This window comes from Crocuta crocuta, unplaced genomic scaffold (assembly GCF_008692635.1).
Source record: "Crocuta crocuta isolate KB4526 unplaced genomic scaffold, BGI_CrCroc_1.0 scaffold339, whole genome shotgun sequence".
Lineage (NCBI taxonomy): Eukaryota > Metazoa > Chordata > Mammalia > Carnivora > Hyaenidae > Crocuta > Crocuta crocuta.
The window spans coordinates 2,516,311-2,541,502 of NW_027530357.1; the positions used below are offsets into that span (position 1 = coordinate 2,516,311).

At 42.4% G+C, this 25,192-nt stretch overlaps 1 protein-coding gene across 1 annotated transcript in view; it reads left to right on the forward strand.

Moving 5' to 3' along the window:
• Window positions 1-25,192, forward strand: part of CIT (citron rho-interacting serine/threonine kinase) — a 161,507-nt gene that overhangs the window by 100,845 nt on the left and 35,470 nt on the right. The window contains exons 22-27 of the mRNA XM_077766016.1: window positions 386-583; window positions 8,791-8,844; window positions 16,182-16,379; window positions 17,343-17,536; window positions 20,670-20,805; window positions 22,857-22,961. Of these exons, the coding sequence (XP_077622142.1) occupies window positions 386-583; window positions 8,791-8,844; window positions 16,182-16,379; window positions 17,343-17,536; window positions 20,670-20,805; window positions 22,857-22,961 (885 nt within the window). The remainder of the gene's footprint in view (window positions 1-385; window positions 584-8,790; window positions 8,845-16,181; window positions 16,380-17,342; window positions 17,537-20,669; window positions 20,806-22,856; window positions 22,962-25,192) is intronic.

The window sequence follows — 25,192 nt, forward strand, 5'->3', positions numbered from 1 at the left end:
AGCCACCCAAGTACCCCTTAAATGCTTTTCTGATAAGAGTATTTGTCATAATTGTCATTTGAGATTCTTGCTGTGTAGTTTTTCTTCTGCCTCCCCAAGGCTTTGAATATTTGTAAATAAGGGATGCTTTGTATAGACATTCTCTTACATGTTCTTGCTTCTGGTCATTTTTAAGACTCCTATAGTCAGGTCTGTTTTACAGCATTTTCTCCCTCTCAGTTGAGTGCTGAGAATTTGAATCCATGACCACATGAACCAAGATGCAGGTTGAACAGCCAGTTGCATCTCAGCTAGTTAGGGTCAGTTAGTGAGACTCGTCAGTTGCGTGCTCTGTCATTAGGGTCAACTGAGCATGCGTGTGTGCATCTCTCTCTCCACCTCTCAGGTCAGTCTAGAGCACGAGGAGCAGAAACTGGAGCTGAAGCGTCAGCTAACAGAGCTGCAACTCTCCCTGCAAGAGCGCGAGTCCCAGCTGACGGCCCTGCAGGCGGCCCGGGCGGCCCTGGAGAGCCAGCTTCGCCAGGCCAAGACCGAGCTGGAAGAGACGACGGCGGAGGCAGAGGAAGAGATCCAGGCGCTCACGGTAAGCTTGGGGACGGGGACCTTCAGGCTCCTCAAGGCCTTGGCCAGGATGAGCGTGGCGCTGAGGAGATCTGCTCCCTCATGGAAATCCCAAGAGAGAAAAAAGCAATCCCTTAGAGATATTTAATGGGCAGAAAGCTGGTTTACAAAAGTTCTCCCTCATGAGAATTAGTATACTAGATCAATGGGTTGACATCTGACCTTTCCTTAGTATCTTGAAAAGTTCCTCTTCTATTTATGTATCTTCCCTCCTTTGAAAAGAATCATCATTGTACTTAAAATTCTAGTTTGAGCCAAAGTCCATTTTCCTGGATCTTCTACTTAGATTTCAATAATCATTAAAAAAAAATAATAATAATCTTCTACCTTATATCATAGTCTTTCTCCCACATTTCTGTGTTTGTGTTGGTTAGCCTCGTTTGTGTTACCTTTTTTTTTTTAACCTGTAAATTCTGCTTCAAGTCTTATGTATGCATTTGGTATGTTCTGGATGGAGAAGTTTCTTCTGAATGAGAGACTCTTTCTCTACGAGAGACCTGGCTTCTCTGCTCTTTGTGAGACTCTAGTTTATTCAACTGAAGAGTGTTCTCAGGAAGTAGAACTTGGGGAAAAGGGGAGGGTGACACTGGATTTCGACCTTAGTTCTTTCCGGAAGTCTAAAAATAGGACTTTTTGGGTCAGTTTCCCACAGTTGATCCTTCTCCTGGGGACTGACCCAGGCTAATAAAACTGACAAGAATCTTACATATAAAATGCCAGCGTATCAACTTACAGTGGAAAAAAGAACCACCAAGCTGACTGGGATACTCTGGGTGGCTAATCTTCACACGTTTTTCCCCTCTTAGAGAAGTCTCCTCAAAAACCTCATTTCTCTTGGAAGGGCTGCTTGGTGGACCTGGACTCGGCACGGAACGCCGAAGGAGTTTAATGGCTAGGATCAGCCAAGCACGTACTTCACTGATAGTAACATAATGTACTTGCCAAGTGGACAGGCACAGTCACGCCTGCTGGTCAGGGTACCCTCTTCCGTGGGCAGGGCACAATGCAGCTGATTGGGCTTAGTGTTTTCTAAAATAAGGTACCGCGGTGGGTACCTTATTCACTCTGATTCATCTTGGATGCTGTCCCCATTTCCATCAGCGAACATCTCGGCATCTCTTAGAGTGGGGTTACTTCTACAGATGGCCATGCACATTTGTTGCTTATGATCTACCCTGTTTAAAAGTAATGTGTGTACTACTTTTTCTTTTTAAAAACCGATCTCATCCTTAGAAGTTACCCTCCATCGATGGCTTTGGGAAGCCCATTATCTGAAGCCACATGATCTGACAGTGCCAGGCTCCTTATAGACAGACCAGCTGAGGACACGGGGGTTTCCAGGATCCTGGGGATATGGAGTAACTCTTGCATAGGAAGTACACGTGCACCCCAGATTTTCCAGGGCTTTTGCCAAGTTCAGTTATTGATTGCAGCCTTCATTTCTGTTGTCTCAGTGAGGACACTCATTGTGATGTGCCATGTGCCCTCAATACTTGGTTTGGGGGAAAAAACCCAGTCACGATATCTTTTTATTTATACTCTGCCTTGTTTCAAAATGGATTCAGAGCAGTTTGGGAAGATACAAAACAGTATAACAAGATAAAATAAGAAAGAAAAGGCACAGAGAAAATAAGTCTATATAAGAAAAATATGGAGGTAGGAATGAAATGAATATAAAAGACTGTGTGCCAGGAAGGCTTATGTGCTTTCTGGAATTGCGTGGCTGGGGAGGGAGACAGCCAGATAGCATTGCTTAGCTGCTAAAAGAGGCACCTAAAATCTAACCGCGGTTATATTGAATGCACTGTACATTAATATTCCTTTCATTCCTANCCACCAGTAATCCAACCCATACTTAATTAATCCTCACTATGTGCCTAGTGCTGTGTCTTTAGCCATTTCTCCCCAGGGGATTGGCCTGTAATTCCTCAAATCCTTTTCCTTTGGAGCTGAGGAGAAGGACACGGAGGGAGGGTGGTGGCATCTTATCCTGCTCATTCAGAAGGAGGAGGGTATAAAATAGAGCATGTGTCACTGCTGTTTATCTGTGGGGAAATTAGTCTTTAAATCCTGTCTTGGTGCTGGTTGGAATGTGCTGTGTCTAATGGCTGCTGGAAGGCTTCACAGCGGCAAGTCACGACTTAATTTAGTCAGATGAGATCACTGCCTCCGAGCATCTTCTTATGAAAAAATAAAGAAACAAGTCTGGAAACTAGGGCTCTACCACCCTTGCAGATGAAGATGCCTTGGAAAACAGGGCTTTTTTCAAAGTGATGGCAGAGAAAAATACCTTACAGCTGTGTGTGGCCTAGCATGCAGGAATCCACACCTTCTATCAACTTGCCTCAGTCCAGTTTTGAGGCCATGGGTTGTCCTATCCCCTCCCTTTGACTTTGTCCCATGGACATGGTGATGGACCACATGCAGCTATTGCCTGAATGGCTTTGTTCAATTTGTTCTGAAGAACTTATTTTCCGAGAGAAAGAGAAGATGGCCATAGATCCAATACCCTGACTCTGTCTCACTGCTCAGGCCCAAGTTCAGGCCTCACGTAAGCCTCAGTCCAATTAAATCAGCTGGATCTAAAAGGATCCCCTAGGAGGCTTGCCATCGCCTGGCCAAGGGAGGGCACAGTCACTCTGGCCTCTGCCGCTGGAGCAGATTAGATGCAACACAGTACAGCTGGCTCCCTCCACTTAAGCAGTGCGACGGGGCTGCCAGGAAGCCACTGCCCGTCTCCTGCATGCACTCTTGCTGCCCACTCTGACTTTACACAAGCCTGTCAGTCGAGTGTGCGTGGAGGTTCACCGGTCATCAAAAGCTGAGAGTGAATCAAGGTGGAGGCCAACAGGAGAGTCATATTTAAACAAAAGGCCGTGCTTTTAAGGTGCTTCAGTGTTCCTTGGAGGAAGAGAGAATTTTCCACCTCAACCTGCTGTTTAAGACCCCATCCCTTCATCTGAGGAAGAGAATTTGATGTTCCTTGACATGTTTCTTGTACGCTGTAGAGCAGACAGATGTGTGATGTGATGTAAGCATCATTCCGAATGTGGCTGCAGGGTAAAGGCGTGGTGTAGGCCCTGTGCACATCAGCATTGACTTCACGACACATGCTTCGTGTCCCTGTCCTCATGTTCTTTTACTGATTTGGTTAAATGACTAATTATGCATAATCAGGAGTCCAAAGCTAGAGGCACTAATGAAAGGAGTGATCCAGCATAGGGTGATCATGGGATCCCAATGGCATCCTCTTTGATTTGTTAAAATCTTGAGTTAATGCGTACTCTCATTTGTTTCACATAAATGAATTAAGCAAGCCATTGGTATGATAAGCAAGATATAGAATTGGGGGCACATGTGGAAGCCTGAGTGTTTGAGAATCCTGGCCATGGGTCCCAGAAGATGGTCAGACATCTAAACACCGGTTTCCTTTCTCCAGATCTACATGGAATTTTTCTCTCATCAAGACTGCATTATAATTCTCATTTTTTCTTCCTCTTGTTCCTTTCTTTAAAATTAAGACCTAAGTACTCCTAAAAAAGAGTGCCTCTCTAGTCATTAGGCTGAAGCCTGTGCATTCTCCCTGATTGCCACCCAAACCTTAAGTTGGCAGTTCTCAAAGTAGGACCAGTGGATCCCTAGGAGTTCCCCAAGTTCTGATTATTTTCATAATAATTCTAAGATGTCGTTTGGCATTTTTCAGTGTGTTACCATTTGCACTGATGGTGCAAAAGCAATGCTATTTCAAAAGAGTAAATATTTGAAAATAAAATCTCCATTTTAATTTCTAAAGTGATAGATATAGATAAATATAACCCACATAAACAAAAGCTCTTCAGGGTCCTTTGAAGAGTGTAAATATTCCCTGTAGCACCTAATATCCAATTAACACTTAAATATTTCATTGAGAGAATCTAAAGACTGTCTTACGCATTTTCTTCTCTTTATATACAGTATTGTGTGAACTTTTGTTTTTTTGTGCACTTGTCTTACAACTTATAAAACATGTTTCTTGACATTTTCGTGCTCACATCAGTTCAATAATTGTTAAATGCTTACAGAATCTCCAGCAGTTGTAATAGGATCAGTTCTACATTTTGTGTTTATATTTCACAGTCAATAATAAATCAAAAGGCATAATCATGATACTTTGTTACATTTTACCAGTAAAGAAGATTGCCATTGGATGTGTCAGAATGATCCAGAGGCCTTATAATGGTAGATTTTAATGCAAGTGAAACAGTATTAGTGATTGAAATTTCAGACTACAGTGGGGGAAGTTAAACACGTTTGTAATGGAGTACTGTTACTTGGAAAATCTGCTATTGATAAAAAACGTTGAATAGGGCTTCTCTTCCTAAGTCAAAGCTAGTGAGCTTTTTTTATGACCACCACTTAGGCTTTGAAGAAGCTCATTTTGAAGGAGTTCACTCTACCCTCAGCTTCCCGTTTCTGTCTTTGAGAGATTTCATACCAAATAGCCATTTAAATCAGGGGTTGGCAAGCTATAGCCATTGGGCCAAATTCAGTATGCTTTATGTAAATAAAGTTTTATTGGAATACCCACTTGTTTTCACATTGTGTATGGCTGTTTTTCTGCTATGAGGTCAGAGTTGAGTAGTAGTGATAGAGACTGAATGGCTCTCAAAGCACATATATTTACTGCCTGGTCCTCATTCATGCTGTTGAGTTTATTAACGTAAGGGCCTTATTCTTCCTAGGGGAATCCATGCCTTTTGTCCTTGATGATTATGAAGTATATCTTCATAATCAATGGAGTTGGGTGGTCTTTGGGGGCCAGGCTGCTGTTTATATCAGATGAGATTCTAGTGGTAGAACCATGTTCCTTCATTGGATAAATGGTATTCATGCCCCACTAAGTCAGTAAATCTCTTGTATGATTCTTGGGGATAAAGGAGATTGAATCTTGGGGAAAAACTAATAGTCTGATAAGCTAGTCCATAAACATATGGGCTAATTATGTGGAGAGTTGATTCTTTTTTTTTTTTTTTTAATGTTTATTCATTTTTTGAGAGACACAGAGAGAGCGTGCGTGGGGGAGAGGCAAAGAGAGAGGGAGACGCAGAATCTGAAGCAGGTTCCAGGCTCTGAGCTGTCAGCACAGAGCCTGATGTAGGGCTTGAAGTCACAAACCATGAGATCATGACCTGAGCCAAAGTCAGATGCTTAACCAGCTGAGCCACCCAGGTGCCCCTGGAGAGTTGATTCCAAATGATAACTTTTTATTTCTGAATCTGTACAACTTAAAAACAAAATAAAACATTTTCCCAGTGCTCTTCATTCTTTTGTGTAGATTTATATTTCTGGTCGTCCTTTTTCTTCTGCCTGAAGGCCTTCCTTTACCCTTTCTTACAGTGAAGGTGGCAAATTCCTTCAGCGTTCCCATATCTGAAGAAGTCTTTAATTTCACCTTCATTTTTTGAAGGATATTTTTGCTGGGTATATAATTTAGGTTGACAGATTTTAGAGCGTTTTTTGTTGTTGTTGTTGTTGTTTCCATAACCTTTGGAAAATTAGTGGCCATTATTTCTTCAAATGTTTTTCTGCCTGACCCCTACCCACCTCCAGGGGCACCCAATTACATGTATATGGCTGTGAGTTGTCTCACAGCACATTGATATATTGTTCATTTAAGTCTTTTTCTTTGTGAGTTTTATTTTGGATAGTTTCTATTGCTGTGTCTTCAAGTTCACCAGTCTTTTTTTCTGCAGTGTCTATCTGCTGTTATAAATTTATAATATTAATTTATAGCAAGTAGACATACTAGAGAATACATCACAGCTCTAAATGAGACAGAGAGAGAGTGCTTGCGAGTGAGTGAGCAAGAGCATGTGCACAAGCTGGGGAGGGGCAGAGAGAGAGGGAGACAGAATCAGAAGCAGGTTCCAGGTTCTGTGCTGTCAGCACAGAGCCTGATGCAGCAAACCCATGAATGAAAGATCATGACCTGAGCTGAAGTCCAACACTTAACCAACTGAGCCACTCGGGTGCCCCACACCTCTAAAATTTTTGACTTAGTTATTTTATAGACCTTCTGGTGAAGACTAATTTTTTTTTTTTAAGAGAAAGGCCACTTTTGCCTTTTGTCCTAAATTAGATTCTTCTTTGAGCTTTCATAGCTAAGCAAATGGTACCCTGTCTTTCAAGTCAAAGATCTTTTAGGGCATCTTTGGCCCTTCCTTTTCCAATGTCTGCAGCAAGTCTTATTACCTGTGCTTCCAAAAGAGAAGTCACTTCCATCCACTTCTCTCTGCCTTGGCCACCATCCTACTCTAGACAACCATCATCTCATTCTTTTTTTTTTTTTTTTTTTTATTTTTTTTTAATTTTTTTTTTTTTTCTAGGAGAGAGAGAGAGAGAGACAGCATGAGCAGGGGAGGGTCAGAGAGAGGGAGTCACAGACTGAAACAGGCTCCAGGCTCTGAGCTGGCAGTCAGCACAGAGCCCGACGTGGGGCTCGAACCCACGAACCGCGAGATCATGACCTAAGCGAAAGTCAGACGCTTAACCGACTAAGCCACCCAGGCGCCCCAACCATCATCTCATTCTTGAGTGACAGTAACAGCGTCTTCTGGTTTCCATGCTTCTTTCTACCTTCATCCTATTCTATCTGTTCTTCCTACAGCATCCACAAAGTGACAATCAGATCATTTCCCTCTACTTAAAATTTCCACTGGCTTCTGATTAATGGTATTTTGAATGAAACCCAAACTCCTTTATGGACCTTCAAGTTACTCGGTCCCTGCCTGCCTCTCTACCATCATCTTGGGCCATGTTTTCCTTCTCTTTCTGTGTTTTAGCCAAAAGTTGTTTGACCACTACCCACTGAGAATACATTTACCCTACTGTCTAATACACGGGAGCATATACACACTCTTATGCTGATTCCAAGGTATGTAAAATCAGGACGTGTCTTATAGTCATAGCTGATATATGACTCTATAGTCACATGGACATAAACATGTCATAGTTTAGTCAAAGTACCTGTTTTTTTTCTTAATATTACATAAATTTGCGATTGTCTTAAATTTGATAGCGTCTTAAATTTGATGAATTATGGTATTTGAAACAGAAGTTTCCTACAACAGTGCTTCACTATCCAAGGACACATTCCAGTGTTTTCTATTCTGTTTATTCCATTTCACTGAGTAAAGCAAAACTCAAAGGCAACCCACTTGTCATGCTTGCCATTGGGTCACAGCCTGAAGTTTGAAAAGCCCTGCTTTAGCCATTCAGGCCTTTTTTTTTTTGTTCATCGAATGCCCCAAACATTTTCTTGCTTCAAGATTTGTGCCCTCTGCCTTTTCCTGTCCTTTGCCTGGCTGGCTCCCCATCATCCTACAGGTATCAGTTTAAGTGACACCTCTTCAGAGAAGCCCTCCTTGACTACCCCATCTAAGTAAGTAAGTTCCTTTCTATCCCCCTTATTCTTTTTTCCTGTACCCTGTTTCTTTCATAGCCTTTGTCACTGTTTGTAGTCACGCACTTGTTAACGTCCATCCTCCGCACTGAATGAAGGTGACTCCGCACATGCTGCGCCGTCCCACAGTGGATGGCAGAGCGTGTGCGTTCACACGCTTCTTGAAGGTCAACTGAACAAATGCTGCTGTTTGAGAGCAGCTCTGCCTTGGAGAAAGCCTTTCTATTTACATCAAGGTCAATGTGGGGTTTCTGAATCTCAGCAGCTTTTTATTAACAACAAGAAAAAAAATCCTAGTTTGTCCTGGGTGTATGTGTGTGTGTGTGTGTCTCAGGGAGTAGCCTAGCGAGGGGTCAGCTGCAAGGAAGAGGGAAAGGTTTAGAATAGAGAGTAATCAAAGGAACGAGAGTAAAAATTTGATCCTTTTTCTTTTCCTTTTCTTCCGAAGCCCCTAGGCGTTAATATGAACGTTAAGTGTATATGTGGAGGGTGTGCATGTGTGGTCTAAATAGTCGTTGTTACTAACGCAGCATCACATATTCCTGTAACTTTAACTTCTGATGTTGGACATGACTTGATTGATTAGTTCTTTGAAAGCCAGATGTTTGAGCAGCTGCAACAACATTGTTGGCTTTCTCAGTAAATTCCTGTTTTCTTTAGTTGGCCCATAGCATGTAAAATTGTACCCGATGCTGTGAAAAATTTATAATCGACTTCTTACCTTTTAGGCACACCGAGATGAAATCCAGCGCAAATTTGACGCCCTTCGTAACAGCTGTACTGTGAGTATTAAAACTAAACATGGTTAAAATAACATGAGACTAAAATGGACAGGGGAGAGGAGGCATCTCTTAGAATATCACAGACTGATTTTTGCTACTAACTTTCATCTTGAAGCAGTTAATATGGTCAGACTGATTGGGAGTTTCTGAGCGCCAGATAACTCCAGTTTCTCGGGTTCCTGCCAGTTTTTAAAATTCAAAACCGTTCTTAATGTTTGGGGAAGGATAGTTGGAGTGGTGGAAATAATTCTCACTGCAGAGCAACTAACAGGTTTCAGTCGCTGCACCAAAAGTCGTAGGGCAGCTTCCCCTCCCGCCCCAACCTAGAAGGTTCCGAGGCTGGTCCTCAGCCAGACACTGTCCAGACGCTGGAGGCAGTTGGCATCTGCAAGGCTCCTCCAGCCGGCTACAGCTGCGGAGAGGAAAGACCAGCACGTTCTGTGGACCTAGAAGTTTTAACTTCCCAACGGGCAAAATAAAAATCTAGGGCTCTTTGGGAGATGTCATGTATATGGAGAGAAGTGAATTCTGCGAGCAGATATGCATCATGCAAAGGTTCTGTAATGGGGTAGGGTCAGCGGGAGCTAGGTCTGTTTTCGATTGGACTGAAATAAGCCCTTTCAGAAGAGGCTCCACCTCCTTTATTTGGTGCTGTCCTTGCTTTATTACCTTCTTAGTTCTCCATGAACTTGCCTCTATTTGTAGTATTCGCGTCTGTGAATTTCTGGAAACCAAACTCACCCCACCCCCCACATACTTATATATTTTCTTTTCTTTATTTTTTTTCCGTCCCATATTTTATTGGAACTTTTAAATTTTAAATGGAACTTTTCCTTTCCTCTTTACCTACTGTAAATGGGATGTTAAGTCTGGGCATGTATGGTTTCCTTCCTTACTTTAGTTCTAAAATACACACTGTAGGCACACCTGGGTGGCTTGGTGAGTTGAGCGTCTGTCTTTGGCTCAGGTCATGATCTTGCATTTCATGAGTTCGAACCCCACATCGGGGTCAGCCTGTCAGCGCAGAGCCCAGTTCGGAACCTCTGTCCCCCTCTCTCTGCCCCCGCCTTGCTTGCGCTCTCCCAAACATAAGTATATATATTTTTGAATAAATATTTTTAAAAAATAAATAAAATACACACTGTAAAGGGCATGAAGCACACTAATCTTGTAGTGCAGTTCAGTGAAATTTTTACACGTGTGGACAGCTGTGTAACTACAACATGGATCCAGAACATTCTCAACCCCCCGATGGCTCCCTCATGCCCTCTTCTGATCACCATCTTGTGCCCCAAAGGGTGACCTTGCTTCTGACCTCTGATACCAGAGATCAGTTCGGCCTGTTCTTAAACTTCAGACAAATGGAATCACAGAGTATGTGCTCTTTTGGGTTTAGTTTTTTTTGACTTAAATTCTCTGTGGCATTCATCCATGTTGTTGCATCCTTCAAGAGTTTGTTCTTTTTCACTAGTATGGTGTAGCGTTGCCAGTGGATGCGTAGGACTGAAGTTCGTTTATCCGTCCTCCTGCTGACGGTCATTTGGGTTACTGCCATTAGGAACACAGTTGTCAGGAAGCTCTATTATGCAAGTGTCCTGGAGGCTGTAAGCACCTGTTTCTGATGACAATATACCCAAGAGCAGAGCAGCTAGTAGGTCATGAGATACGCCTCTGCTGGACTCCAGCAGGTACCCGGCAGATAGATTTTTGGTCTGTAGTTCCCAATGCCAATGGCTGCATCAGGGGTGGGCCTGCCTTTACAGCATCTCCGATTTCCTCCATTCTGCCTCCCTCCCTTGAGGAGCGGATGCGTTCTGTTCCTGTACTCTCGTGCCGCCGCTTTTTTAGTTTCTTACTGTCTCAGTTTCTTATTTTATGCAAGAGTCATTTGCTTATATTACGTACATGCTCGTAAATGATCACTGAATAAAACATAGATCATTTTATGACCGTGATTTTTTTTTATATTACTATTTTTTCCTAAAATAAACTTGGATAGGTTTTTTATATGTGTACGTCGTTAATCCTTCATCTGGAGGTTTTCTCTTTTTTTAGTCTTTTGGCATAACAGTTTTTTTTTTAATTGAAGTATAGTTGACACACAATATTACATTAGTTTTTGCTCTATAGCATAGTGATTCAACAACTCTCTATATTATGCTCGGCTCACCATAAGTATAGTTACCATCTGTCACCGTACAACGCTATTATAATACCACCAACTATATTCCCTATGCTGTACTTTGCATCCCTATGACTTATTCATTCCATAACTGGAAGTCTGTATCTCCCACTCGCCTTCAATTCTCTGTACTTATGGGTCTGCTTCTGCTTTTTGTTTGGTTTTGGCTTTTTTAGATTCTTATGTAAATGAAATTATATTGTACTTGTCTATCTCTGTCAGACTTATTTCACTTAGCACGATCCCCTGTAGCTCCATCCATGTTGTCACAAAATGGCATAATCTCATTCTTTTTGCATGGCTGAGTAATATTCCAGTGTGTGTGTGTGTTTGTGTGTCTCTGCGTGTGTGCGTGGGCATGTGCATGCACATGATAGCTTCCTAAGAGCTTTTTTTAAAAACATTTTTTAGGGGAGCTCCTGGGTGGCTCAGTCAGTTAAGCGTCTGACTTCGGCTCAGGTCATGATCTCACGGTTCGTGGGTTCGANATAGCTTTATTGACGTATAATTGGAGCACAGTAACCTCAAAAGTTTTGAAATGTGTACACATCTGTGAAACCAGCAAAACAATAAAAATAATGAGTATATCCGTTACCCTCCAGTGTTTCCATATGCCCTTTGGTAATCCTCCCTCCCCTAGATTTTTAAAATTAGAGGTCTGTTTTTTTACTAGAATATGCCAATATGTAAAGTGAATTTGGTTACTTTTTTTCTTTTAATGTTTATTTATCTTGAGAGAGAGAAATAGAGCATGAGCCTGGGAAGGGCAGAGAAAGGGAGACAGAGGATCCAAAGCAGGCTCTATGCTGACAGCAGAGCACTCTCTCTGGGGCTCAAACCCCATGAACCATGAGATCATGACCTGAGCTGAAGGTCGAGGCTCTACCAACTGAGGCACCTAGGTGCCCTGAATTTGGTTATTTTCTTAACTGTGTAGCTTTTATATTGTCTTAATCAGTCACATTTGCTTTTTTTTTTTTTCTGGAGCAGTGACTTCTAATCCTGGCTTTACTTAATTCTGGCATTCTGTGGAGGAACCTTTGGGCTCTCTCCCAGTGGGAGGAGGAACCTGAAAGAGTGACCCCTCCCCCCCAACCACACTTCGGCTAGAATAGCTGGGTTGTTTAGTGATCCAAACACACCCTCTGGAGTCATGCAGACTGGATTCATATTCTAAACCAGCCTCTTTGTAACCTATGTGATATTAAACTCCCAAGCCTCCACATCTCTACCTGTGAGATGGCACTGACATTGTATATGCTCCATTCGAATATACTGTCAGTAATAAGATGCATAAGTCATTTAATAACTGCTCTGTGGGTGCTTGGCAAGGACAGAGAGACAGCTGCTTAGTTCCAATATATGTCACATTTCAGAAACAGTAGAGCTTAGGAAACACGAAGTCACCGAATCAGAAATTTGGTGCTAATGCCTACCTCATGGGGGTCCTGCAAGAATTAGATGATGCATCCCAGTGCTTACACGGGTCCTGGTCCATAGACAGTGCTAAACAGTATTGGTTAACTATTATTATTTTATTATATTGGATTTATAACATAATATTTTGCTTAGAAAATGGTGTGCCCCTATAAAAAGTTTAAAAACCACCGTTTTAGGACAGTACTTGGCAATAGTAGATCTTTGTTATACTTTTTCAGGTTCAACGGCTGCTTTAAAGACACTTCCGAAGGGCATGATAGATACTCTTTTCTTACTGGTACTGTCACAGGCTGCCTCTGTGAGGAAACGACATCTTTGCTACTGAATGGGGACTCTTGTAATAACTGAACTGATAGGAGCTCCCTAGTTAGTAGCTTTTAAAAAACTCATGAACAGTAAGATTTTCCGGCTCCGACCATTTCTCTATTTTGAAGAGACTTAAAAAAAGGATTCGATCCAATCTGGCACCTAAAACCCTACCTAAGTCTGTTTTAGAGGGGAGTTGGTGGGCAAACATATGACACAGTTTTAATTATGAATCAATCTGTCAGCTATAAGATTAAAAATAAATAATATGCAAATAGCTGCCTTCAAGAAAGAACCAGACATTCCAGAAGGACTTTAGCCCCGTGTCTTTTTAGCCTGATGCTCATTATCTGACTGGTTCCTTCCCCCTAGCACCCTACTGAATATTTACCTGGCAAAGTCTCCCTACTGGTCTGCGTGTTAAATGTGAGAGGTAAACAGTTCTTGTTCAGAACTGTGAGATTTGCTTGAAAAGCGACAGATAACCCCAAATAGAGATCTCTCTCCCTCTCTCTCTCTTCCTTTTTGGACACTGAGAGTAGATCATTTTTTATATCCTGTTTTCTCTTAGAACTGTACCACGATCTCTTATCTGCAAAAAAGACACATAAGAAAGCCCTGTGGACTCCTGAGTGAGGAGGCTGCCTCCCTCATCTTCTCTCTGCTAAGATGGAGTCAGCCCTTCGGTGTCTCTTTTTTATCCTGTATCCATGCGGTTGAAACGTTTATCAGACTCATAATATAGTAGACATAATTTTGCCCTTGGTGTGGAGAGAATACACCCACGGACGCATGGTAGACCTAAGAATTCTTGCACATTTACCTGGTTCAGAATCACAGATTGCCTATAAGAATACTTTTTAATTGTTTTTTAAGTTTATTTATTTATTTTGAGAGAGAGAGCATGCCAGCAGGGGAGGGACAGAGAGAGAGGGTAAGAGAGAGAATCCCAAGCAGCCTCTGCACTGTTAGTGCAGAGCCCAATACAAGCTCGAACCTACGATCCTTGAGATTGTGACCTGAGCCAAAGTCGGACACTTAACGGACTGAGCCACCCAAGCGCCCCTAACACTACCATTTAACACCACAACTCCAGCAACTCAAAATAGAGTCTCAAGCTAAACATGTGACTTAGGCAGAAAGAATATAAAAAGTCTGAGTGAGCTAAAATGAGTGTTTGGGTGCTTTGCACAAACACATAACACTCCATAACATTAAAAGCTTGACGAACAGGCAAAATAGAGACGGTAAAATATAGAACCAACAATCACAAACTGTAAGTAGAAATCAGAGAGATGTGAGGCCCCTTGAAAACTGGATGACAAAAGGGAAATAGAAGAACGCCTCCTAGTCCAATCGGTCCATCTCCACTGATGTGAGAGTAATAATCTGGTACTTCATTGAGCTTTTCAAGGATTTCTTCTTTAGCACTTTGTAATCTATTTTGAAAGAAGAGGTAGCCAAAATGGGCTAATAATAAATTGGAATTTTTCCCATAAATCAGAGAAAGGGAGTGGGAACCCAAAGGCTTAGGTATGTCCTTAAGTGGCAAGTAAGTGATTTGGGCAACGTATATATTCTCATGTCGACAGATTTTCTGTAGTCTCCTTGCTCCGCAAGAGGCACCACTATAATCTTTAATATGAAGCACTGTCTTGGTCTTTAATTTTTATCCTTTGAATTTCGCAGGTGACAGTAAGGTAGAATAGTGTGCAAGAAAATTCAAAACATTAAAAAAATAGAAACAGAGGAGGGAATAAATACGGTATTGACTTCTGTTTCACGGATGGAGACACCAAACCCCAAAGTTCAAAATGGCTGTATTTGTGATTCCAGACTCCATTTTATAGTATAGCTCCAGGCCAACCTGCCTTTGTTTTGGGGGGAAGGGGAGTAAAATTAGAAGGCAGCACAATAGTTAAATGGAGATATTTACAGTCTAGGATGAAAACTTTCTTAAGGAATAGGTTTTATGACATGAAAGATGGACTCAGTTGAACTACTGGGCATTGTTTATTCATTGTTTCTGGTTTCAAGAGATCTAACCATGTTACCAGAAGGGCCACCCAGGGATCCCTTTGGGGCATGACTGCCTACTAGGGATGACAAACTCGTAGTGTTTTCCTGTTTTCCTTCCCTGATAAAGAAGGATCCGTAGCTAAGGACCCAACCAGATAACCTTTATTCCCCGTCTTGTAGTTGACAGCGTGCCTCAAACCAGTACATTAGGAATTAACAGGGCTTTTGACATTAAAATACAAATTACTAGACCACTTACTACATTAAAAGCTTATCAGCTCAGTTAACAAAATGAAAAGCCTCTGTTTTCTGAGCCACATTGAACAAATGTGGTTAATTGATGTCCTTTAATTCCATGTGCCTGGGAAGATTTTTTTAAATTGATAATCAAAGGGGGTTAAAATAGGGAATTAGTCATGGAAACAGTGACAACATTTCATAAACTAAGTCTACTCTAGGTTTGAAAATTGGAAACAATTAATAAACCGTAGGCTTCAAGGCATTTCCTTTTAATTTACTTCTTTTTGTTATATAAAATTTAATTTACTGCCTGTGTGCCTCATTCCAACCATTAGAAAATTGCCCTTAAACTTCGACAGTATTGTATATAAAAGCTCTCTCTGCAAGTGCTGATACTGAACCTCAGCAAAGAGAATAGGAAAGCTAAATGCACTGAAATCTAAGTCATTCTGCCATCAAGCAGGGAAATAATTTAGCAAAGCCAGATTAAATCTCTCAATAAAATGACAATTTCATATACATGCCTTCCCATTTTCTGATAGCTAACTGTATAATAAAAACCATTAAAGTGGTGCCACAGTACAGTATTTTTAGGATTCTTCTGAGCTTCCCTTAAAATTTTTTTCTTTTGTTGCATGAAATTAAATTTATTGCCAAGATATTAAAATAACGCTTGGTGTCCTTCGGGGTCAGCCCTCCTTGATAAGAACTTTATTTTGCTTCCTCAGACTATCTCTGGTTCCAATGTCCCGTGGATGGTGCCGTGGCCATTGTAGTTTAATTAGCTGATTGCGATACCAGTCTGTTAAACGCCTTTCCTCGGCTCACATTTTCCACATTGTATTATTGTCCATGAACTTGATCTCATTTAAAGTTGCCCCTTCCGTACGGCAGTCACTCTTGCTCGATTTACTTCTGCCGTACCTTCGAGATGGATCCTGAGTTAGAAAGAGACTTTCCCTTTTCCCCCACAGCGGGTGTTAGTGCTAAGTGGGCGGGCATGGCTTTGGCTGCTGGGGCTGGAGAAGCAAAGTGGGGTGGCACACAGACTGCCAGTGTCACGTAGGCTCTAAAGCCAATGGCTCTAGAAGCAGTTTCTCATTTAAAATCCACTTGCTTGATGCAGAACTGGATTCCTCTCCTCTTTTAGGTAATCACAGACCTGGAGGAGCAGCTAAACCAGCTGACCGAGGACAACGCTGAGCTCAACAACCAAAATTTCTACTTGTCCAAACAACTCGACGAGGCTTCTGGCGCCAATGATGAGATAGTGCAGCTGCGGAGCGAAGTGGACCATCTCCGCCGTGAGATTACGGAGAGAGAGATGCAGCTCACCAGCCAGAAGCAAGTGAGGACAGTAACAGTGTCAGAGATCCCTGACACGCTTTGATACCTTTAGATTTTATTTTACTTATTTTTTTTTTTAACTTGTATTCAGTTTTGAGAGACAGAGAGACAGAGCACGAGCAGGGGAGGGGCAGAGAGAGAAGGAGACACAGAAGCCGAAGCAGGCTCCGGGCTCTGAACTGTCAGCACAGAGCCTGACGCCGGGCTTGAACTCACAAACAGTGAGATGATGACCTGAGCCGAAGTTGGATGCTTAACCGACTGAGCCACCCAGGTGCCCCTATCCCTTTAGATTTTAGAGCAAGCCTCTGGTGCACCTCTCCCAAGGGATCCAAGAGTGAGCCTTGTCCATTAGATGGGGGCTCTTTTTCATAGTCATGTCTATGTTTTTAGGGCTTAGGGGTTTGGAAAGGTGGCTTTGAAAAGTGTGACATTTTTTAAATTTTGATTTTAAAAAAAGTAAAAGTAAAATAGAATGTTCCGGGATGCCAGTGTGAGCCACCTGACTTCTTATTTTTTAAAGATTTTTTTTAGAGGGAGGGGAGAGAGGAGATCACGGAGGATGGGCAGAGGAAGGGGAGAGAGAGAGAGAGAGAGAGAGAGAGAATATCTTAAATAGGCTCCATGCTCAGCACAGAACCTTACATGGACTCGATTCCCACGACCCTGGGATCATGACCTGAGCCTAAATCATTCAGACGCTTAACCGACTGAGCCTCCCAGGTGCCCCGGACCACTTGAAGCGTGGTCTCTTCCCTCTGACTTGCTTTAGGTTCTGCCTTTAAGATGGTGGCAGAAATGGCCCTTTATCCATTCTTGTCCCCTTGGTTTGTAGAAGAAAGAGATAAACTATTTTCAGACTGTAGTTAGGAACTTGTGCTTTTTCTGACACTGATCCAACAAAAGTAACATCCAGGAAATCCTCATTTGATACAAGGCACAACTGAGTGGTACTGATTTGCAGACGATGGAGGCTCTGAAGACCACTTGCACGATGCTGGAAGAACAGGTCATGGACCTGGAGGCCCTAAACGATGAACTGCTGGAAAAAGAGCGGCAGTGGGAGGCGTGGAGGAGTGTCCTTGGTGACGAGAAGTCCCAGTTTGAGTGTCGGGTTCGAGAGTTACAGAGGATGCTGGACACCGAGAAGCAGAGCAGGTGGGACTTCCTGTTTGTAGAAAGCCAGTGCCAGGCAGCTTCACCAGGATCACCCCAGCATTACGAACAGAGTGACCAACGGTCCCAGCTTGCTCAGGACCGAGCGAAGTTTCTAGGGTACAAGACTTTCGGTGTTAAAGCTGGGAGACTCTCGGACAGCCCAGGGTGGGTGGGTCATCCTCGTTGTAAGTATGGTCAGTGCCACTTGGATTCTGCAATAGTAGCTGGTGACCTTTTACTCTGTGTAGAGGCCTGCAAGTCAGAGCAGGGCAGTATTTCTGTCCTCTCTTTGCAGAAATGTTTTCCTCAAGTTTGTTATCATTGTGACCATGTAGCCAGACTATTACCATTTAAATCTCATGTGTAAAGCTAGTCAACCCATCTATACTAGGGTTTCTCAATCTTGGCACTATTGACAGTTTGGGCCAGAGAATCTTTTGTTGTGGGGGCTGTCCTGCACATTGTCAAATGTGAGCCTCATCCCTGGTTTTACCCACTAGATGCCAGTAGCAACCCCTTCCTCAAATTGTGACACCAGAAATGTCTCCTGACATTGTTCAGTGTCCCCCAGAGGGGCAAAATCACCCTGGGTTGAGAACAGCTTCTCTATAAGAATAGTTGAAAAAAATTAAAAAAGATTTTTAATGTTTATTTATATTTGAGAGAGAGAGAGTGAGAGCATGTGGTGGGGAGGGGCAGAGAGAGAGGGAGATACAGAATCTGAAGCAGCCTCCAGGATCTGAGATGTCAGTGCAGAACCTGATGTGGGGCTCGAACTCACGGACCGTGAGATCATGCCTGAGGTGAAGTTGGATGCTTAACCGACTGAGCCACCCACGTGCCCCTAAAAAAAATATTTTTTAATGTTTGTTTATTTTTGAGAGAGAGAGAGAGAGAGAGACAGAGAGCGCTAGCAAGCAGGGGAGGGGAGGGGCAGAGGGAGAGGGAGACACAGAATCCGAAACAGGCTCCAGGCTCGGAGCTGTCAGCACGGAGCCCGACACAGGGCTCAAACCCAGGAACTGCGAGATCATGACCTGAGCTGAAGTTGGATGCCTCACCAACTGAGCCACCCAAGTGCCTCTTCAAGAATAATTTTTTTGTTTTTTGGTAGGCAATATAATGAGTTCAAGAAGTATCTTTTCTCTACAACTTTCGCTTCCATGGTCCCCTCGCATAGAACCCCTTTTCTGCTGGGGGCCGTGATCCTGTAGGTCATATACTTCGTAGCGCTAGGGGGCGCCATTCACACTGAATACATTGTAGATTGATGACAGTTTTACAGCTCTTGGCAGGAGAGTGTTTTGGTCTAACAAAATGGGCATATTATGACAGTTTACTAACAGATAGAAATGAATGGTCTTGAAGAGTGGGTCCCCTTGTCCAGTGTGCACAGAGGCTTGAGTTAGCCCGCATGATGTCATGTCTGTACAACTGAATAGTATATGTCCTTTATAACCTCACTAATATCACTTTCCTCTGAAACGGACTTTCCTGGGACACTCTGAACTCCTTAAGCAAGATAAACTATGCGTGGAAATGTCTCTCATTTAGTCGGACCCCATCAGACTCATTTTGGCATTTCCCACATTTACCTGACCCTACTAGATTCAACCAGATGTGTTGGATGTTTAATCTATGCCAAGTCAGTCAAACTAGGAAAAATTAGAGGCAAAGGATGAGACCCTTAAATTTCAAGAGACACTGGTAGAAATACCCAGTTTTTGGACATCCTTCCTCTCAGGAACATCCTTCCTCTCAGCTGCTTTGAGGGGCTGCTGGTTTAAGACCCCCTATTCCTGTTTCCCTTGAGTCCTCACGGTACATTCTGGTTCCTTTTATGCACACCCTGCTCCCTCCTGCCTTCAAGTGAAGCTCCTATCTGAGTTGTTTCTAGAGTCCCTCAGAGGCAATTTTGAGGGTTGGGCGCTGGCTTCAGCATCAGGAAACACACACAACTACACATGGAAGGTATAATTATGGCCTGTCTCAGGAAGACACTGCATGTATACTTTCGGGGGCAATTGGGAAAGATGTTGGCTTCCTTCTCCCCCTCCCCCCCCCCATTTTGATGTGACGTGGGATACTTAGATGAGTAAAGAGAATTCTTTTTTTTCTTTTTCTTAGTTTATTGTCAAATTGGTTTCCATATCACACCCAGTGCTCATCCCCACAAGTGCCCTCCTCCATGCCCATCACCCCCCTTCCTCTCTTCCCCACCCCTTTCAGCCCTCAGTTTGTTCTCAGCATTCAAGAGTTAAAGAGAATTCTTAATTCTTGTCCTCCAGAGGCAAGTTTCACGGAGAAGATGAATTATGCATTCAGATATTTACCACCCCAAAACAGAGAGCGGGGCATTTCAGGACGGGAGTACGCTTGTGCTTTGGATACAGAGCAAGGAGGGCTTCCTTGCAAGAGGGGTAATTGAGCAGGGTTCTATGGAGGACATGGCCTTTTGAGTTTCAACCTTGAAGGCCAAGTAAGATTTGGGTTTGCAGGGTAGGGGAGGAGAGTGCTGGCCAGTGAAGGAGACTCTACAAGCCCAGCTATGGAAGTAGGAAAACACAAGACCTAAAACAAGGAAAGACAGCAATTATTCTAACTTTCTTCTAGTTTTTCTATTGTCTAACCTTATTTACAGATACATTAATCAGATTTGAGTTTCCAAATGAGCACCCCAAACAGTTAACAATATTATTGCATATACTTTAAGGAGGGGAAATGTTTGCTTGATTGGGTCTCCCATGGTCCTCTGCACCCTGGTCCTTTGGTGGGACCTCATTTCATTTCCACTCCCATGGGAGGCTGTGACAGTCTTGCTGTATCCTATCAGTGCAGTGGCTTTTGGAAAATTGCCTTTTCCCCGTCAGCCTCCAAGTGAGTACTAACAGGAACTTTGCCTATTAAGAATATTTTTACCCAAGGCCTAAAGTGGGTCAAATCTTCGCTCTATAAGCAGTCAGAAGGCAAGACAGAATTTGGAACTTGGGATCAGGGTTGGGCATCTACCCAGCCTGCAGCCTGTTCAGTTGCTTATCCGGATTAGAGGCGGGCCCCCTTCCTTTTTCTAGACGGTGATGCTGGTGCATAGTGCTGGTGGGGCTTCTGAAATGGGCCTGTGCTTTTGCGGCAGGGCCAGGGCCGATCAGCGGATCACCGAGTCCCGCCAGGTGGTGGAGCTGGCGGTGAAGGAACACAAGGCTGAGATTCTCGCTCTGCAGCAGGCCCTCAAAGAGCAGAAGCTGAAAGCCGAGAGCCTCTCTGACAAGGTCAGCACCCATCCCTTCCGCCTTTTCATCTCCATCTTTTAGAAGGTGTGCTCGACACAAATTCAGGTGCAGTCCATGGTCCGCACATTTCACGAACATACATTCACTCAGTCCTGTGAAGCCTTAGGGCTATGGTCCACCATTGGACATCCTTGGTTGGCGACAGCGTGGGAGGTGTGGCAGGGACTGGGGTGTCACAGCCGTCCGTGACTTCTTTAACATCCGCCTGTCTGGGCCCCCTGAGGTCCAGATTTTCATCTGGGCACACTGCTGTCGTTCTCTGGCAACTGATTTCTAGATTTAAGTTCTGGATTGATTGCTGGATTTAATGTCAGGCATTGGAAAGTGCTCAGTGATGAGAACGAATGCTCCTTCCATTGTTGCGAAAACAGGCAGCTGGGCCTCTCTGTGCTCCAAGTCCAGAGACACGAGAGAATCTGATGGCCACACGAGCACGCAGTATTTCACACTGGGAACACACAAGTCCTGTCCATTTAGCACGCCACCTTAGTGTTCAGAGTGATGTGCAATGTTCCGGAGATTTAGCTAAGCCTTGAAAAGAGATTTTCAATCAGTGCCCCAATGTTACAGATAACAAAAGTGAAGATCAAAGAGATTTCATACATATGCCCAGACTCACACGTGTGGGCTTTTTCACACACATGTACGCGCGCGCGCACACACACACACACAAAGCAATAATCCGAAATTTGTATTTTATATAGCTCTTTGTTATTTCATGACTATAAAAGTAACCATTTGAGGTCCTTGTAGCAGATCTAGAAACCACAGAAAAGTAAAGGAGAAAATGACTGGCACCCTTGTCGGTGCATTTCTTTGTGATCTTTTCTTTGCATAATATGTTTATGCATACGCACATTTTCATAAATTGAGATTCTTACTATGTAAATGGCTTTGCATCTTTTTTTTTTTTTTTAAACCAAACCTATAACCAAACGTTCCCGGAGTTACTGAAAGCTTTTTGAGCAAGTAGTTCTAAAAAACCCTCAAACAACAACACAGAGGTAACTTTTTAAATCATTTTGCTTGTGTTGGAACTTTGAGCTTCTTTCAATTTTTTGCCATTATACATAACACTATAATGAACATAAAGTTTGTGGATTTCCATGATTATTTTCTTATAGAAATAAAATTTTACAGAAATAAAATGAGTGGATTCAAGGCTAGCGCTTGCCCCTAAGGANAAACCAAACCTATAACCAAACGTTCCCGGAGTTACTGAAAGCTTTTTGAGCAAGTAGTTCCAAAAAACCCTCAAACAACACAGAGGTAACTTTTTAAATCATTTCGCTTGTGTTGGAACTTTGAGCTTCTTTCAATTTTTTGCCATTATACATAACACTATAATGAACATAAAGTTTGTGGATTTCCATGATTATTTTCTTATAGAAATAAAATTTTACAGAAATAAAATGAGTGGATTCAAGGCTAGCGCTTGCCCCTAAGGAACACTCTGGAATNATTTGAACTCACGGACCACGAGATCATTACCTGAGCCAAAGTCAGACGCTTAACCGACTGAGCCACCCAGGTGCCCCAGTACAATCTTTTCTTGATGGCTGGTAATTCAGGAAGAATTATTCTCCATACCTCTCTTACCAAAAATATCATGTGACAAAGTCATCATTGTTTGCTTATATGCCTAGCTATGGCCACTCTCTGCCTTTGTGACTTTTTGTAAGATTCCTGAGAGAGTTTGTCCATTCTTTCATCACAAGAGCCTGATATAATGCTGTGCAATAGTAAGTGTTCAGTGTTTGATAGTTTAATTAAATTCAGCCAAGGTGATCATCCTTGTCCTAGAACTTGTCATAGTTATTTTCCTGACCCATCCCTTAGCAATAATCCAATCCCCATACAAGGCTTATCTGTGACACAGACCTTTGTGATGATATACTTCTAGAAAACATTTATATTCTGATCTTCAGAACTTGATTCTTTACATGTGAAGGTTTGTGAAAATTTGCAAAAGTCACTAGCATCTAGCATTTCTAAATATGATCTCCTGGCCAATTTTTCCAAATGCCCAGCTCAATGACCTGGAGAAGAAACATGCCATGCTTGAAATGAATGCCCGAAGTTTACAGCAGAAACTGGAGACTGAACGAGAGCTCAAACAGAGGCTTCTGGAAGAGGTGAGTGTAAAACACCTGGGAAATGGAGCCAGGTGAAAAGTGAATATGTGTTGTGTTTAGGCAGTCAGATCCATATTAGACATTTGAACTTTGAAATTGGAATTTTTAAGAAGTAAGGTGGTCACTTAATACCTTTTTGAAGGTATTTAACAGGCTCAAAGAATGTGTCACGACAGCTAGAGGGTCTTTGTCACTTATGTCCTCCCACATAGTGCTTAATAGAATGTAAAGAACAGAAGAGTATGTGCCCAATGGAAGCTTATTAAATATACAGGTGACTGAATATTGAGTTAAATTGTTCTTTTAGAATTAATATCTTAATTATATTAAGTTTTCGGGGTGATAGAACATCCGTGCAAATTAGCTTCATGCACAGGACAGAGACTTGATCAGGTTGTGCTGAGTACCAATTTCATGAAGACTTTTGAGTATTCATTTAATTCCATTAAAAAACATTATGGGGATGCCTGGGGGGCTCAGGCGGTTAAGCGTCTGACTTTGGCTCAGGTCATGATCTCACAGTCCGTGGGTTCGACCCCTGCATCAGGCTCTGTGCTGACAGCTCAGAGCCTGGAACCTGCTTCAGATTCTGTGTCTCCCTCTCTCTCTGCCCTTTCCCTGCTTGTGCTCTGTCTCTCTCTGTCTCTCAAAAATAAACAAATATTTAAAAAATTAAAATTAAAAAATTATGCCCTGCCTTGGAGACATAGAATGAAAAGCTCAGATTGATCTTCCAAACCCATTCCTTATGTTATTTCTAGGACCTTTTAACAGAATTCTGAAAACCTTTATTTATGTTGGTGACGATGTCCTAATCCCAACCAAAGCCCTGTATGTTAGGTCCCTGGTGACTCTGCTTTGTTCATTAGAATTGACCGACCGGGACAGACATGCTTTGTAAAGATATTTAATGAGAAATGAGACTCCAAGAAGGATTTGTTTAACCCATAGTGAGCCTGACAGTTCAGTTAACCGGATTAACAGTTCTCTTTAGTTGAGGTTATATTATGATACCCCTCAGAGGACTCTGCTGATAGAAATAATATTGCTAAGCTATGAACTTGGGAAAATGTGGTGATAATTTTGCAGGTGAGAATAAAATACCTTACGGAACGATTCTTTAAAAAAAATGGGTGGGAGTTTGAGAGAGGTCTGGGGGTGGATGCTGGTGAGGGTTGCGTAACACCGTGAATGTCCTCAGTGCCACTGAACTGTACACTTACAAATGGTTTAAGTGGTAAATTTTATGCGTATTGCCCTGCAATAAAGGTTTTTAAAATAAAATAGTTATATATCAATATATCATGGGTGGGAGCTCACCAATGGCAACATTAAAAACACTATAATACAAATTTAAAACTCTACCTGCTGGTCAAGTAGAGAATAATGGTCTTTATCTGGAATGAATAGGCAATGTCCCTGCTCTAGACCAGGTTGGAAACAGAACAGAAATAATCAGTGTCCTCGCCTGTCCTATTTTCCTTCTGAGGAAGGAGAGCTGGCTCTGACAGCTCAATACTTTGGTCCAAGGCTACATGGTGAGTCAGTGACAAGGCTCGGAATAGCACGCTGGGGTCCTGATTCAGTCCCCTCTTTCTCACTTGTAAACGACGTGAGAACATTTCCAGCTTCCCAGTCTGTATCTCACAGATAGATTGTTGAGCACAGACATCTGGCTGACACTGGGTTTGAGGTGGATTTCACTGACAGCTGAAACCATTATGAAGCAAAGAATGATACTTATTGTCCAGGATGTGACATGTGACCAAGGGCTTAACCTAAGTTTCCTCTTTTTGTATATTCCCACACACATATAGATATCTATACACACATATATAGATATGTATGTGTGTGTTTGTATGTGTGTATATGTGTGTATATATGTATGTATGTGTACATATATGCGTGTGTATATGTATGCATGTGTGTATATGCATGTGTGTATATGGATGTGTGTTTATGGACATGCATGTGTGTATATATGTGTGTGTGTATATATGTATGTATAATTGTTTTAATGTAAACACCTGGCTAATCATCACTGCAATGAAAATATAAAACATTTTTATCATCCAAAGAATTCCCCATGCCCCTTCTAGTCCATACCTTCCAGGCCTGGCCCCAGGTACCCACTGACCTGCTTTTCGTTCCTATTGATAGTTTTTTCTTTTCTAGAATCTCCTAGAAGTGGAGTCATGCTCTATATAGTCTTGTATCTGGATTCTTTAGTT